Here is a 16,894-nt window from a genome sequence, read left to right as displayed (position 1 = left end):
GTAAATGTTTTTTCAATTGTGTAGAGGTTTGTGTTTGTAGATTCGATCCAATGATTCCGGTTGTCCAGCTAATAGAAAATGTTGCCATCAGATAAGGTATCCCTCCTTGTCCACACATTAAAATGTGTTTCCCTAACCACTGATTATTGATCACTAGCCATATCTTCAGTCTCTAATTTGCGGACATTGTTAATTTGTTAATTGCGTTTGAAATTTTGGCAAGTTGACTAATTTTGTATGATATTTTTTGTTCTCATAACATTTTATTTTATAAAGTAATTTGCTTTTGTAAGCAATTTTCTCTAATGAAATAGACGCTAATCTTTTATATTGTAATTAGTACAATGATTGAATTAAGGATCCCACTTTGTTCCAAATATATAGTTAGGCGTCTCAAGCTCATTATACTTCGAAAATCTTAAGAGAGCTATCGGAAGACTTTCTCATCTAGGAGTTGGCCTATAAGGAGGCTCTTGTACTTAGAAACACAGGGCATTGTACTTAGAAACACGAGGCATCGTCTCATTCAATGAAAAGAGAGTAAAACAATGTCCTTTCCAATCTCAACAAAAAAAATTGAGAACAAAATAACTAGTTAATTCTAATTATTCTGTTGTTTTGGTTCCAAAAGATAAGAAACTGATTCAGCAAATTCGTTCCCATTCTTCTTTCCTATGTAAATTATATTGCATCCTGCCAACAGTGAATGATGTGCTGGGTACAAATTGGGGGGACCATCAATTTCAACAGTAAATGTAAAGCCAGAAAGAATTCAAAAGAACATAGACATTAGACAGTGTAGTGTCTCTAGCAATTGAGACCCCACATAAGCAGGAAAAAAGAGCAAAGACAGAAAACGATTGAAAATGAAGATCTATCTCATTCATATAGTGACAAATGCGGTTGTAGTTGTAACTTGTAAGATAAAAGGGTCTTTGAAGCTCAACCTCAAATACACTATCCTTTCCCTGCTCACTCACACTCTCACATTTGTCACAATTTACTTTCTGGAAACAGTTAAACGAATAAAAGAACCCATGGATAAGAAGACAAGACAGAATATAAAAGCATAAAGCTTACTAAAAACAATTACAAACTTACAACAAATGTAGTAAGCTAGCCTCAGTAATTGCAGAATAACACTATTGAGTCGGAATTGTTTGGACACTGTAGGTATGATATTAAAAAAATATATGTATATACATAAGTATATAGTATCAAAAAAAATCCACAATTGTTAAAGTGGCCTGTGTAAAAGCATTAGTATTGGTGGTGCTAAAAAACTATATTGCTATTTTTAGTACAACCAAATACAAATTTATGGCTACATTGGTAGAGCCAAAGCCAAATAATTTGGCTCCACATATCTAGTGCACTGCCACTTTTGGTAAAAAAAAAAAGTATTATTACATTGTGTATTCACATTGCTTTATATTAAATGTATTATTTTATTTATGTGTTCACACTGCTTTATAGTGAATATATTATTTTATTGTATTAGATATATTTTTTTATTGTATTATTTATATTATTTTATTATGTTAAAAACCAAAATAAAACCACTGATATTAGATGTTTGTTTTATAAAGTGAGAAGGTAAGATAAATAAAGTAAATTTTATATTAAATCGTGTGTTCACAATTTAATAAAGTAAAAAAAGTTTTAAAAAAAAAAAAGTATTATTAAATTGTGTCTTCACACTGCATTATATTAAATATATTATTTTATTCATGTGTTCACACTGCTTTATAGTAAATATATTATTTTATTGTAGTTGATATATTATTTTATTATGTTATTTATATTATTTTATTATGTTAAAAACTAAAATAAAACCAATACGTTGAATGTTTGTTTTGTATATTTATTTTGTAAAGTGAGAAGATGTGATAAATAAAGTAAATTATTGTGAAAATTTGTGGAAGCAAAATTTATGACTACAGTGGTTTTCACTTTTAATATAAGGTGTGTCATTGTGAAAAGGTGATTGCTGCAATCACACATTGCCACGTCAACAGTTGTGGAAAAGATTGTAAAGCATTGCTCATTGGTTTGAACAAAACCAAAGATCTTTTCTTTTTCTTTTTCTTCTTAATTGGGTCTGAAGCTCAAGTATAAATTGCCAGACTTGAGCAAGCAGACTGAAAGATGGTCCACAAGCTCATTGAATATTCAGCAGGTTTGAGTTCTTAATGACCTCAGTTTCATGTCAGAAGATACCCATTTTACAAGTAAGCTACGAACAACCTATTTACGAGATTCCACTAGGCTAAGGTCAAACCTAAGACCAACTGGGTCAGAATCTGACGCTTCCTAGGCCATGTGAGGCAAAGGCCACGCAAGGGACAAGACCAGGCAGTAAATGACCTTTGGTTTTATCAGACTTGAGCAAGCAGACTGAAAGATGGTCCACAAGCTCATTGAATATTCAGCAGGTTTGAGTTCTTAATGACCTCAGTTTCATGTCAGAAGATACCCATTTTACAAGTAAGCTACGAACAACCTATTTACGAGATTCCACTAGGCTCAAGCTAAGGTCAAACCTAAGACCAACTGGGTCAGAATCTGACACGCTTCCTAGGCCATGTGAGGCAAAGGCCACGCAAGGGCCAAGACCAGGCAGTAAATGACCTTTGGTTTTATGTGTGGGGTTTTGGAGGGAGAGGCATGCGTTTGTTGCCTAAGCACATTGGCATACATTTTCTTGAGCCGATAGCATATGTGTGTTCCCTAACACCAAGTAGACACAACTGCAAGTATAAAATTTAAGCACATTCGTCTATATTCTTTTCTAGCTCCCTCTGCAATGAGATGTAAGTTTTCTTGAATTCATTTTGAAGATCACCCTTTGTTCACCAAAATTAATGGGCAAGCCAACTTACAATAACCTTAGAGGTGATAAAGGATTTCAGTTATCAAATAAGAACACATTAAAAAATTCATGTCTTCGTTAAAATTATGTCCCATCTCTCTCTCTCTCTCTCTCTCTCTCTCCCCCCCTCCTTAAGGTCCATTGTTGGGGAAAAAACAAATGTAGATCTTATGTCCTCCAATAGAAGAATGAAAAGGATCCTTTCTTATAGGGATGGGAGTAAAAGGACCTATATAGATAAAAGTTATATTTTATAAAATAAACATAGCTGGAACCCAAAAATCTTCTTGAATCATGTCACCATGGAGGAAGAGAGGTTACGTATCACGTTCACACATACCAAATGAAGTATCAAAAAAGATTTCTCAAGGGTGAAAACATCGAACTTGGATCCTTCTGACTGCAATTAGAGAGATGCCCGTAGATGCACTAAATCATGTTGTGATATCACTTTGTGGCATCCATATTCGAAGAAGCCGATCATAAAACGAGCAAGTAGCCACCACAGAACTCTTATTTTTGCCTTCCTGGTTTGATTCACATTTCTGCCAATCTGCTCCATATGCGAGTGAGTCATGCTTACTATATGTTTCAATCACTTCAGTGTTATCCCCTTCAATCTTAACAACTGCAAACCCGTTGTGCATGCAAGCTGCCAAGACAATACCCGGTAAAATAGGATGGGGCTTGATTCTCCAAACACCTCCCCCTAAACAAATTGAAGTTTCATTTACAGGTTTTGAGATTGATCTTACATCCCATACCCTCAAGTGTTCGTCATAACAACCAGTAAGTACAGTATTAGGATCATTAGGGCTCTTCACTATGCAGCAAACACCCATCTTATGAGCCTTGATATTCTGAAATGCTAACTTAGAAGGGCTATCCCGTAGATCCCAACAACTGAATTTGCAGTCATCCGAACCACTGTATACCAGTTGGGGTTGGTGAATATCAAAAGAAGTTGCCCAAAGCTCAAAATCATGCCCTTTCCATTGTTGTTGTATTTCAATTTGTGACTCCAACACAGAAACAATTGAGACAGAACCATCAGAAAGACCCACTGTGATTGATGTGGCTGAGGGGTTCCAGTCAAGGCAAAGGCACATGGACGAACTGATTTTTACTCCATTTATCTCTTTCAAGAAACTCCCTGCATCAGCAGTTAAAAACGAAACCATATATAACGGAAACAGATATAATAGCCAAAAGCTGTAGCATTGCCAATACAATATTTTCAGTTGAAACAAAAGCTACAGCATTTAATAACCTCCACTTTGTTCTTGGAATATACAAGCGAAAAGAAAGAGTAAATCTTAATAGCTTCTATTCTAATACATCTTTACACATTTATTTACTAATTTTTAACATTCTCCTTTCTCTTTTCTCCATACTTCTTTAAAATTATGTACTCCTTTTCTCCACACTTTCTGACAAACAAAGTAACAAACTGACTGCTAAATTATTTATATGCTACAGAAATAGAAACCATACCTTCTGCTCCATCTGAATTATCCTCAAGACTGTAAGTTCTCAGAAAACCATCAGCATCCGCTTGAGCAAGCAAAGAACCCACATTACTACCCCCAACTGGACTCCACTTTATATCAAATATGCCCACTGTGTCCACACGATGAAACAAATCAAAGCGACCCATGTTAGCATCGACGTTGAACAGTGATATGCTCCCAGATCGACTGGGACAATCCCCCTCTTGTAACGTGTACGTTGAAGCCGCCAGAACATGTTGGTAAGAATCGTGCGGACAAAACTCCACAGCATCAGCATTGCCATCTAGATAGCAATGTGCCACATCCATGCCTAAATCATTGACACAAAATAATAATAATAACAATAATAAAAGAAACCCAAATTTCCTTGTAAAGTAACTTAACAATTATAACCCAAAAAAAAAGTAAATTTAGCATATATGGGCATTTTGTCGAACACCTTATGGGCAAAATTCATAGAGTCTACAACCTGGTTGCTTTAATTTTAGGAGGAAAAAACCTAAATTTAAACGAGTACAATACATAATCAAAGTTTGCAGAGAGCTTATGCTAAGGAAACTCAAAGTCTCAAACTAAGAAGGAACCGAAAGTTGGAGATGTTACCGTTATGTTAGTTGGAAATTGGAAGTTAGTCCCAGGTTGTGTGAGCGTCAAAATGAAAAGTTTGTGTTTTTTTTTTTTTTTTTTTTTTCCCCGAAATAGCAGTTTATGGGCTTTTTTCCTTACCTCTACTTTGGGCCCCTTTTTTGATAGCCCAATCCAATCACTGTTTTATGTTCTGACCTTTTAAAAAACTTTTGGCCCAATCACATGTTTGGCATAGGATAAAAGATCATGTAAACTGGTGCTATTAGAACATTTGTTAATTGACAATTTTAGAAAATTTTATACTTCTTTCATGAGAAATATAAAATATGTCCAAAAAAAAATTTTCCCTAAAATTTTTTTAAATATTTTATACAATACCTTTTGAGCATCCATTAACTTTTCCTTGGATAAATGATAAGGATTTTTTTTTTTTTTTTTTAGAATAACTCGTTTTTTTTTTTTTTAATAGAACATGTATTGGGCACGTGGAATCTTTTCAACCAAATTTTACTGTTTCTACCCTTTTTTTTTTTACAAAAGTAATATAATCAACTAAATAATTTGTTTTAGCATTAAGCCATTAACAATATTTTGTTCATGAAAATATGTAGTCATATCTCTTTTGTAATTGGATAATATTAAGTATGTTTTCTTTTGATAGACTCTTTTATAGCAGGTCAAAGTTTTTTTTTTAATCATCCTTTTAAATTAGAATTATACTCATATCAAAAGGATTAGCCAGTTTGGAATCATTAAGAATTTTTTGGTAGGGTATAAGATTTTTTAAAGTATTTCCAAAGTCCAAATGTTTTAATGATCTTTCATTTGCTGAGAACTGCGCTAACATGGTATTTATACACATAGGCATACAAGAACTATTTTGTAGGGATTTGAAATTTATTTTATATGCCTGGGTTTTGTTATTTATTTTCTATTGTGGGAGTTTAAAATTATCTCTAGGACTTTATGTTTAGCTTATTTTGTAATTGTATTATTTGTTTAAAATTGTCTTTTTTCTTTCTGGAGATTGGTCAGAAATATTTACTTAATTAAATAACTCCACCTCCCCACCCCGGGACAAAACCCTAAAGCCTTTAAGGCTTGGGGATATGCATTATATTATTGGGCCCATTAATTTGTTCTATTATTGATTGTCGTTATTAGGCATATCTGATTTATTGGGCCTGGAGAGATTGTTAATGTAAATAATCTTAGCCCAACCCATTTGATTTAATTGTACTAGTTTCATAGTGTGTTATGGAATGGTTTATTAAACTTTCTCAATTAAAGCCTAGACTAGGCCCCAACTGGGAACTTACAAGTTAGAATAGCTTTTGTCTGCGGTTTCTCAGGCTTATATGTATTTCTTAGAGTCTGTAATGTGATGTTTTGTGACTGCATTAGGAGGAGTTTGTTAGATTAATGTTAGCTAATTCCAACCACAAACTAAGAGTCAAAAACAGTAATAAACTAGCTTGTGCATGGAAAAAATTAAGAACAATTACAATTGCACACTATTTACATTATTTAATGCCTTTTTAATTGCACTCCTCAATTCTTGTAATGTAGTAAATAGCTTCACCAAAATTAAAAAATTAAATTGGACACTTGGCATCAAATTAGAGTCTAATTGAAGTCTAATTTGGAATCAATTTTTTTCTTAGTTTTGACTTTAAGGGTATGTTTGGTAGACTGTAATAAACGTTGTAATGTAATAGTTATTCCTTTAATTTAGTTATATTTTTATTATAAGAAATAATCATTCCTTATTAATAGCTATTCTTCAAAATAAGATATAACTATTCATCTTTAAGCTCCGTTTGGAAGTTCATAAGAGAATGGAATGAAATGAAATGATTATAAAGGAATGGAATTAAGTAACCTTGATTGGATGTTTTAAAATAAATGAATGAAAATGAATGAAATGTAAGTAATCTTGTTTGGAAGCAACATGGAGGGAATGTAATAAAATCATTTTATGACAATATTATTATTAAACCCATATTTTAAAATAAATGGTTGAATATATAGGGGTATTTTGGAAATTTTAGTAAAAAAATCATTAAATTTAATTTCATTCCCTCCTATTCCTCCCAATTTCAAGGAGAATGAAAATTTAAGATTTTAAGGGAATAGAGAGGAATGAATGTTCCCTCATATCCATTCCATTCCCTTTCAATTAAACTCTCAAATAATGGAATGAACTTTCCATTCTCTCTATTAAAACTCCTAAACAAGGGAAGGGAATAATATTCTAAAATTATTCTTTTCATTCATTTCCATTTCATTCTATTCCCTTCTCTCAAACAAGGTCTTAAAAGGTTGTATTAGCTATTCTTTAGTAATGCAATAATTTCAAAATTTAACATATTTCCAAATAAACAAACTTTTCATATACATCTAACAATTATAAAATTAAAAAATCATAAAATAAAAATAAAAAAAAAACTACACATACCTCTCTTAAATTTAAAATAACAATTTTTAAGAGACATAATTGTATGAGTAAAATGTTTCTAAAATAAATGTTAAGTTTCATTCTAATGTTATAATTCACAACAAATTAATGAATAGGTTTAGTTATTACATTACAACACATTTTATTCCTATTAATAAAATTACAATTCCCGTTTAATCTCCATCAGTGTACCAAACTACTCTAAGAGGTTCGAGTATTACTATTATGGTCTTCTTGGCTTTTGCGTCAGGTGTTAATGTGTCATTCATTTTTGTCACAAAAATTTTAAAATTTTAGATAGAACACTAACACAAAATTAGCTATAATTTAGATTATATCAAATAAAATTTTTATCTTGTATAAAAAAAATTAAATTAAAAAAAAAAAAAAAAAAAAAAACTCTATACAAAGCTATTGAAAAAAAAAATCAAGATCAGGAAACATTTGCTCAAATGAAATTCAAACTCACTTCAAATAATCCAAACAAAAGCTTCATGATTAGTTCGCTAGAAGTAATTGGTCAAGTGAAATCGTCAGGATTTAAAATCCAAGCTTCATGAGTAGTTTACCAACTTTGGTCACGAATATACCACTTAATGCATGACTTTTTGAAGTGAGAAAGACTTTCATGATTCAAACTATAGAAATACAAATAAAATCTTAGTTCTTTCTTTCCTTAAGCTAAACTAAAAAATGATTAGATTTTACCCACTCATTTTATGATCCCTTAGAAAGCATTTGCAAGATTAGTTTGAAACCACAGAAATTCTTCCAACGAGTTCAGTGCCAAAGATTATTCTTCATGCGGAGGAGGTTTGTTTGTGGAGGAAATCTATATAGAATGATTCCAAGGATTTTGAGACAAGTGCGATAGAAAGGCAAGTTGGATGTGTAAAAAATTTATATAAAAAGTTTAGGTTACAAAGGTTTTGTAAGCTCTAACTAATTATAACTTTTCCTGTACATTGAATTTTTAATGTGATCGGATCCGAAAGTGTTTATTCTATTAATAGATTTTTTTTTTATTGGTTTTCTAATTTGTTATAAATCTTCGTATTGTATGTTTCATGCTTAATTATTATTTCTAGAATTTGGTATTTAATATTTGTAGTTAATATTTGCTACTCAATTACACCTCTTAATATTTAACCCCAAAAAAAAAGCACTCTTAATGTTTTCAACGGAGACTTTTAAGGTTTAAATTCTTTCTCCCCCAATTATCAAATTATTTATAATAACTAAAAAAAACTTGTAATATATGGATTAATTTAGCAACTTAGTTAAGTAATAGTCCAAATAAATTCTTTCAGATGTTGTGATGGTTTCTATTATGTTTCTAAAAGTAATAATAACACATCTTAGCAAAAAAATATAAGTACAAAAACGCATCTATCTGGAAGTTGACTCTTTCAAAATTATTTTAGAGTATTTTTCCAGAATTTTGACCATTCAAATTTAATCTTTTAATGACTTTGTATATTATACAAATATAAGCATAGTCAGTGGCCATTGACATTGAATTAACCTTAGAAAAGGGCTGGAAGGACAAATTCTAGTTGCTAAGTTTGGTACGCTTATCTCCCAATAAGGAAATGAGGGAAAAAAAATGATACACAATAATTTTCACAACAATTAAGTCGAAATATTTTTGTTGGTTCTCATTTGAATTTATCACTATATCAATTATTTTTCAAAAAAAAAAAAAAACTAAGTTTGGCTATAAATTTAGTTATAGTTTAAGGCTACAAGTCTCACTAAAAAAATTAACATAGCTACATATTTTGAAAATCTAACTATTAGATTATATTTTCTTTATATTATTAATAACATATCAAATTTTATGTAAATCGGATGTTATTTACTATTCGATTTATAAACTTTTTTTTTTATACATAATTTATACTATATAAACTTGAAATTTAAATATTTGACTGTAACATAGCTATTGATCTTTGATCTTTTAAAAATTTTGCAAAATAGAAAATATAAGAAGAAAATGTAATCTAATGGTAGATTTGTTAAAATTCATATTCAATAAAAAAAATAAAAAATAAAGTGGAGTTTTAGTCTTAGACTACAACTAAGTTTATAACCAAACATTGTCTACCAAAAAAAAAAAAAAAAATCAATGATATCACTTTATTAGATATTATTTACAAAATATCATTTCGATGAAATATTCATAAAAACTGTTATGTTTATACTTAGAATTAACATTTTCCAGCTTTATATATATATGCTGAGAGTATATATATATATATATATATATTTGTTTTTTCTAAAAGTAAGAAGAATTCTAATTTCTATTTGACTCTTGATTTGTACCTAATTTAGGTACTTCCATAAACTTTACTACAATGGTACATCCCATAGTGGGTCAAGCATTGGTCCTTGGTTATCTCAGTTTGTGTGGAAAACGTAAGGTCACTCATGGCAATGGGTGGGCAATATCAGAGGATATAGGCTATTGAAAAAGAAATTCCAGATACTTTATTTCAAAGAACATTAATTGCCATTAATTTGTTGCTTGTGGCATATAATTAAGATGATTAAAGTTGTTAAGAAGAGCCCCTAGGGATTGAATTGAATTGAATACCTATTAACTTTTTGAAAAAACATTTGGTGCGAATCAAGAGACAAGATGTAGTGATGTTCTTTGTAATTGCTAATGAAAAAGATTTGGCATACTTAAAATTTTATTATAATAATATGATCACAATTCATGCCCCATTTCCTCTAGCCTCTTTGTTAATTTGTGGGGAATCTAATTTTAGTCTTAGGAAGAGGGTATTAATTTAGATTTTAGTCACGTTTCTCAACTCTCATTCGGCCGTCTAACTTTTTTTTTTTTTTTTTTTTTTTTTTTTTTTGAGGAAAATTCGGCCGTCTAATTAGTTTAACCTTTTTCTTTACCATCATTTTAAGTTTATTATATAGTTTTTTCTTTGACGAAAGTGCGTCATGGTATAATATCTTTGTATCACATATGATATCGATTGACTGCCATTCAGTCCAAAAGTTATGCTTTACTTCTTAGCAATAAACAATTAATGTGGCAAAAATATTGCACCACTTAGTGGGTCCATTAATCTTTTTATATATAAGATCACAATTCAAATTAATTTATCAAGAGTCGTGTAAAAGATCGTAATTCAAATTAATTTATCAGGAGTCTTGTAATTTAGTGTGTTACATGTTGTAAATATGGCATAAGAGTAAAATAAAGTTGAATTTCATATTATAAGTAGTGTTTCTTTTTCCAATAACAAGTTTTGACGCAAATATATTCAATTGAAAACTATTTAAATAAAGTGAAAGCAAACAAATAAAATAATCATCATAGTGGGTTATTTTATAATCTTTAAACTTGATGAATGATTAAATAGGTATACTATTATACTTTTGTTATGTAAAAAGTTAAATTTGCAAACTTTTTAAGTCGTTCTTTAAAGACTAAGACTTGTAAAAGATGCAAAGATCAGCGGATAACACACTTTAACTGTCGGTGTATGAAAAATAAAATTCATTCTTTAGTACATGACATGCACACTTTGTTTCTTAGGCGCAGCTTGTTTAGCTATAAAATGCACATTTGAAAATATTTTTAGTAAGATATTTTTAGATATTTGGTATGATATGTAAAAAATTTCAAGTAAAAATCACCAAAATTAGCAATCTAGTCACTATCAAACTGCCAGCATCGATTGTCATTCCAACAGCTCTAATAGGCCTACCATCATATGGGAGGGGAGGGGAGGGGAGGGGAGAGAGTCATTATCGTGTGATTTTTGTTAAAAAACCTTTAACCACGTTTTTTAAGGTAAAAGGTTTTATAACATTTTACAAAAGAGTTTATAGTCAATGGAAAACATTTTCAAATTTGACTAGATTTTACAATATAATAAACACGAGAAAATACTAAAAAAGTTTTTTATAAAACATTTTACATTAAAACAAACAGAGCGTAACATTTTTATATGTAAAATGAGTAACACTATGCTAGTACAAGTTAAGAAATAAAGGAAAATATTTCGATGGAAAATGTATTTGCAAAAGATACCCATAATTTTTTTTTTTAGAAACAAGGCTTGACCATTTTTACTAAATAACTATTTAAAAATTATTTTTTTCATTAGGGTTGTTTTAAACGTATTATAAAACATATAGCATTTTTGTAGAATCTAGTTAGCTTAACTATGAGGATATAGCATTTCCAATGAGTAGATGCGAATCGGCATAACAGACCTAGTTGAGTATTGATGGCTACCTACCCCCAACCCGTCCCGCCATACTTGATGAATGATTAAATAGGTATACTATTATACTTTTGTTATGTAAAAAGTTAAATTTGCAAACTTTTTAAGTCGTTCTTTAAAGACTAAGACTTGTAAAAGATGCAAAGATCAGCGGATAACACACTTTAACTGTCGGTGTATGAAAAATAAAATTCATTCTTTAGTACATGACATGCACACTTTGTTTCTTAGGCGCAGCTTGTTTAGCTATAAAATGCACATTTGAAAATATTTTTAGTAAGATATTTTTAGATATTTGGTATGATATGTAAAAAATTTCAAGTAAAAATCACCAAAATTAGCAATCTAGGCTGTGTTTGGTTGCCGTAAAATATTTTCCGGAAAATAGATATTTTCCAGAAATGGTATTTTCGGGAAAGGAAAATATTTTCTGAGTGTTTGGCTGCATTATGAAAAATTTTCTAGAAAATATTTTCATGTGTTTGGTTGCATACTGAAAATGCTATTGTCCTACACTTTCTCACATTTTCTTACCCATTTTCTCAGTTCCCAAACAAATTTTATAATAGAAATTTCAACGTATAAACTTCAAAAAACAAAAATCACAACAACTCCATTCGATCAAATCCACATTCGGTCAAACTGAGAGAGCGAGGACGAGAGAGTGATCAAAAATGGATGGAAAGGGAGAGATCGGTCATGGGAAACGACGAGATCGAGCGGAGGCGAGATCGAGCGACGTGGTGTGATCGGCGCGGTGCTGCGATCGACGAGACGGGTGCGATCTGGTGCGTGCGATCGTCGGACTGGAGCTCGGGGTTCGCAGGCGACGTCAAAGAGCGATCGGTCTGGGTGGATCGGTCTTCGGTGGGGTGCGATCGGTCTGGGTGCGATCGGTCTCTCTCACCGTCGCGTGGAAGGGACGACGACGGCGGTCTGGGTGCGCGTCTGAGTCCTTTCTCTCTCTCTTTCTCCCTGTTGCGCGTCTGGTCTTTCTTTCTCTCTCTCTTTCTCTCTTTTCCGGAAGTGAATTGAAGGTAAAATAGAAACGGAATTGGTTTTCCATAATCAGAAGGCTTATTTACGGTCAACGGAAATGATTTTCCGTTTGACCCAATTTTCCTTACGCACCCAAACAGCCTATTTTACGGAAAATGATTTCCGGAAACCATTTGAAGCCAAAACAAACACAGCCTTAGTCACTATCAAATTGCCAGTATCGATTGTCATTCCAACAGCTCTAATAGGCCTACCACCATATGGGAGGGGAGGGGAGAGAGTCATTATTGTGTGTTTTTTGTAAAAAAACCTTTAACCATGTTTTTTAAGGTAAAAGGTTTTATAACATTTTACAAAAGAGTTTATAGTTAATGGAAAACATTTTCAAATTTGACTAGATTTTACAATATAATAAACACGAGAAAATACTAAAAAAGTTTTTTATAAAACATTTTACATTAAAACAAACAGAGCGTAACATTTTTATATGTAAAATGAGTAACACTATGCTAGTACAAGTTAAGAAATAAAGGAAAATATTTCGATGGAAAATGTATTTGCAAAAGATACCCATAATTTTTTTTTTTAGAAACAAGGCTTGACCATTTTTACTAAATAACTATTTAAAAATTATTTTTTTCATTAGGGTTGTTTTAAACGTATTATAAAACATATAGCATTTTTGTAGAATCTAGTTAGCTTAACTATGAGGATATAGCATTTCCAATGAGTAGATGTGAATCGGCACAACAGACCTAATTGAGTATTGATGGCTACCTACCCCCAACCCGTCCCGCCGCCCCCCCCCCCCCCCCCCCTTCTCTTTTTAATTGAACTTGGCTCTAGCTGACTTCAAGGTTACTGGGACCATAGGATTGGGTACTGTGATTTGAGATAGCTAGTGCATAGTTATGGTAGCTAGCAATGAGCAAGTCTAACCAAGGGATGATACGACAAAGATGATGGCCCATGCAGAGTACTCAACAAGACTTGATAGAAAATGCACAATCACTCGGCTAATTGCATTAGTACTCAATACCAATCCACAGATTCAGCAAAAATAAATTGGGTAAAATATTATTTTGGTTCCTAAACTTTACTAAAAGTTTGTTTTTCATTCTAAATTTAAGAAGTTCATTTTTCGTTCTTAAACTATTGAAAATTTCATATTTCATCCCTAAACTATTAACAATATTTTATTTATGTTCTTAAATTTTACTAAAAGTTCGTTTTTTATTTCTAAACTATAAAAAAAAAAAAAATTCTTTTTTCATCCCTACAGTTGTCTCTAAACTTTTGAAAAAAACTCTTTACAAAGTTTAGGGATAAAAAAATAACTTTTTAAAGTTTAGAGACAAAAATAAACTATTGTTAAAGTTTAAGAATCAAAATAATATTTTACCCCAAAAAAATACCAATCCACAAAGAGAAGGCCATTAGAAAACAATGATCTTTATTAGAAACCATTTGCTGCGCTTCAACCTCTTCATATCAAGCTATTTTCTTTTATTCATTTTTTAAACCGTGTAACAAAGTGGCAAAAACCCTTGCTTCCCAAACTAAGGAGAAGAAGGAACCTAGAGTTTGGCTACAGAATTTTCCTTCTCTTTCTCTTCCCGTGTAAACGATGATTTACTATAAACACATCAATATTCCTTTTGATTTTTTTAATATATAAAAGGTCTTTATTTATTTATTTTTAGTGTATGTTTGGCATTAACCTTTTGCTGAAAATATTCTAAAATATACACGTATTTAAAAAAAAAACGTAAGATTTTAAAAATGATACATAAAAGGTAAAAACTAAGCTACATAAACCGGATACATATGAATACTTAATATATTTTTATATTGTAATATATAGTCTTTGATTTTCAGCCAAAATACAAAAAAAAAAAAAATATATATATATATATATATATATAGTACCATAAATCTATTACACAGCCTCTTTACTACAAACTATAATATGATTTTTTTTTTTATAAAAGAAAAATGGGTAGGGGACGACTAATGTAACGATCCTATTTGGACGTAACCATAGTACTACTCTATCTGCTGGACCTGGGACCATGCTGAAGTGTAGAAGAACCGCAGTAAGCTATAGCTTTTCAGCTCTACAAGGGACACTAATAAGCCTTGAGCTACTAAGGGAGGTAATCCAAGTAAATTCATATACAAACTTAAACCTTATACCTCATACTTAGCGCATTTTGTATATTATCCAAGACCATTAAACCAAACCTCTAGTTGGTTACAAACCATAATATAATTGAATACAAGTGATAAAGAAAAAAAAATGATGTTAATATGCGTAAGCTTTAGCCGATCACTTGCATTATGCAAGGTCGGAGACTCGGAATTGTTGAAAAAAAAAAGAAAAAGAAAAAAAGAAAGTGGAATAGTTTAGGTGTACAACCACCCGTCCAAATAAATAAAAATCGTATCAATCTCAATCACAGGTACTTGACACTTAGGAAAAGGAGGTATCTTTTCCATTTAATATGCAGCTATAATAATGATGAAGGAAAATGGGAGCCAATGTGTAATGAGAAGAAAATGGGGTTTAGAAGTGAGTAATTAATAGTACTGAAAGGCATAGGGCCCTAGCTAGGGTTGGAGAGAATGACTGCATGGCAGTCCATACTACCAGAATCCAAGCATTATCGTCACCATGAAGGAAGTGATGATCCGTATCAGTATTTTCACTTCATTCACGGCTCACGAGTCACTCACTTCTCTCTAGTCACATAGCGTATGTAGTGGGCGACTTTCTTTCTTTCTTTCTTTCTTTCTTAAAAAATTTTATTCATTCATTGCTGCTTTCTGAGTATTCTCGAAATAAACAAACAGGGACAGACATAAACACTCAATCTTCCCCTGAGTGCGAGTGGGGATCACACGCTTTAATTTGTGGTAAAATTTTTATCGTTTTTCATGTGAATGAACAGCTTTGAATTCCTTTAAAAAGTTTGGACAGAAATAAAATAATACACGAAAGAGATATGACTCGACTTGCTCTTGGTTGCTTCATCTCTCTCTCTCTCTCTCTCTCTAGTCTTTTCTCTCCATCCATGTAGGTTTTGCACCAAAACGTGGTTAGCATCTCAACCACATCCTTGTGTCCGGCGAAATGATAAGAAAAGAGGAAAAGGAAGTTGAGTACCAGACGTCAAGGCCTTGAACATGAGAAATATCTTATCTTTCTTTCCCTCTTCTTTTTAGAAAAAGAAAAAGAAAAAAAAAACGAAACAACATAATAAACTTTTTATTAAAAAAAGTAAAAGAGGGATAGCATTATTGTTAAGTTATGTACAATATTTTTCTACAAAAAGAAAAGAACAGCATGTTTCACCATTTATAATAGACTAATAGTTAGTCCAAGTAGTACCTCCCGACCAGCATGGGCTACATAGTAAATAGTAGTACTTTCCAACCACTTCAAAAAAAAAAAAGAAAAAAAAATAGTTAGGAGGAAATTAGGACACTCATCTAATCACACAAATAAAGCCTCTCGAGATATAGACAAGTGAGAGAACTTTTTAAAAAAGAAATTCATGACTTGATAGTTAAAAACTTAAAACAATTGTGGGATATGAAAACATTCTCCTAATAAAAGAGATTGGATTATGCTATTAAATTACAAGGTTTTTTGTTGAAGGTTTAGGCCTTTGTTGAAGGATTAGACCTTTGTTGCATCAAATTAACTTATTTTAAGTTAGTTTAATTAATTTAACCAATTATGCTTGCATGAACAATTTATAGTTAATTTCAATACAGACCAATATTGCAAATATAAATATATAGCATAAAGTAAGGAACACAATGATGTGGTTACAAAGAAAAAACTCTAAACAAGCAAAACTCTTGGGGTGGCGTTGGGGGGGGGGGGGGGGTTTACCACTAANTTTTTTTTTTTTTTTTTTTTTTTTTTTTTTTTTTTGAGTTGATAGTGTGAGAGAACTCGGCTATAGAAACCCTAGGTGCATAATTAGCAACTCTCCAAAAACTCTATTTGGTCATCCCTTACAAGTTTTTATATATTCTAGCAAGTAGGGCACAAAATACTAGAGATTGGATGACTCAATGACCTTCAATCAATCTTTGATTGAATTATAAACCGATAATTCTTGCTCAATTGATGTGTTAAGCTAAGTGTCAAGAAGTTAGAAACTCTTTTCGAATTGTTCTTGGCATAAGTTTTGGACAT

General features: G+C 31.4%; 1 protein-coding gene across 2 annotated transcripts; it reads right to left on the bottom strand.

Annotated features, from left to right (window-relative positions):
• Positions 1 to 3,053: 3,053 nt before the first annotated feature.
• Positions 3,054 to 5,090, bottom strand: LOC111986440 (uncharacterized). 2 transcript variants are annotated; one of them, XM_024018067.2, is made up of 3 exons: positions 4,987 to 5,090; positions 4,367 to 4,693; positions 3,054 to 4,025 (listed from the first exon to the last, which is right to left on the bottom strand). In XM_024018067.2, the coding sequence occupies exons 2-3, from the start codon at positions 4,689 to 4,691 to the stop codon at positions 3,307 to 3,309; spliced, it is 1,044 nt and encodes a 347-aa protein (XP_023873835.1). In that variant the 5' UTR covers positions 4,692 to 4,693; positions 4,987 to 5,090; the 3' UTR covers positions 3,054 to 3,306. The 2 variants fall into 2 exon arrangements, with proteins under 2 accessions (XP_023873835.1, XP_065633697.1); XM_065777625.1 differs by lacking the exon at positions 4,987 to 5,090 and adding an exon at positions 4,823 to 4,979.
• Positions 5,091 to 16,894: the final 11,804 nt, after the last annotated feature.

Source organism: Quercus suber, unplaced genomic scaffold (assembly GCF_002906115.3).
Source record: "Quercus suber isolate HL8 unplaced genomic scaffold, Cork oak 2.0 scaffold_160, whole genome shotgun sequence".
Taxonomy (NCBI): Eukaryota; Viridiplantae; Streptophyta; class Magnoliopsida; order Fagales; family Fagaceae; genus Quercus; species Quercus suber.
Note: the sequence above shows the minus strand (reverse complement) of the source record. Positions and strands in the feature narration are given on the sequence as shown.

Excerpts from the sequence above, each read along its gene's own strand:
- LOC111986440 (XM_024018067.2), bottom strand. The coding sequence starts at position 4,691 with ATGGATGTGGCACATTGCTATCTAGATGGCAATGCTGATGCTGTGGAG. Across the intron at positions 4,026-4,366 it reads TAATTCAGATGGAGCAGAAG|GGAGTTTCTTGAAAGAGATA; the intron begins GTATGGTTTCTA and ends CTGCTGATGCAG.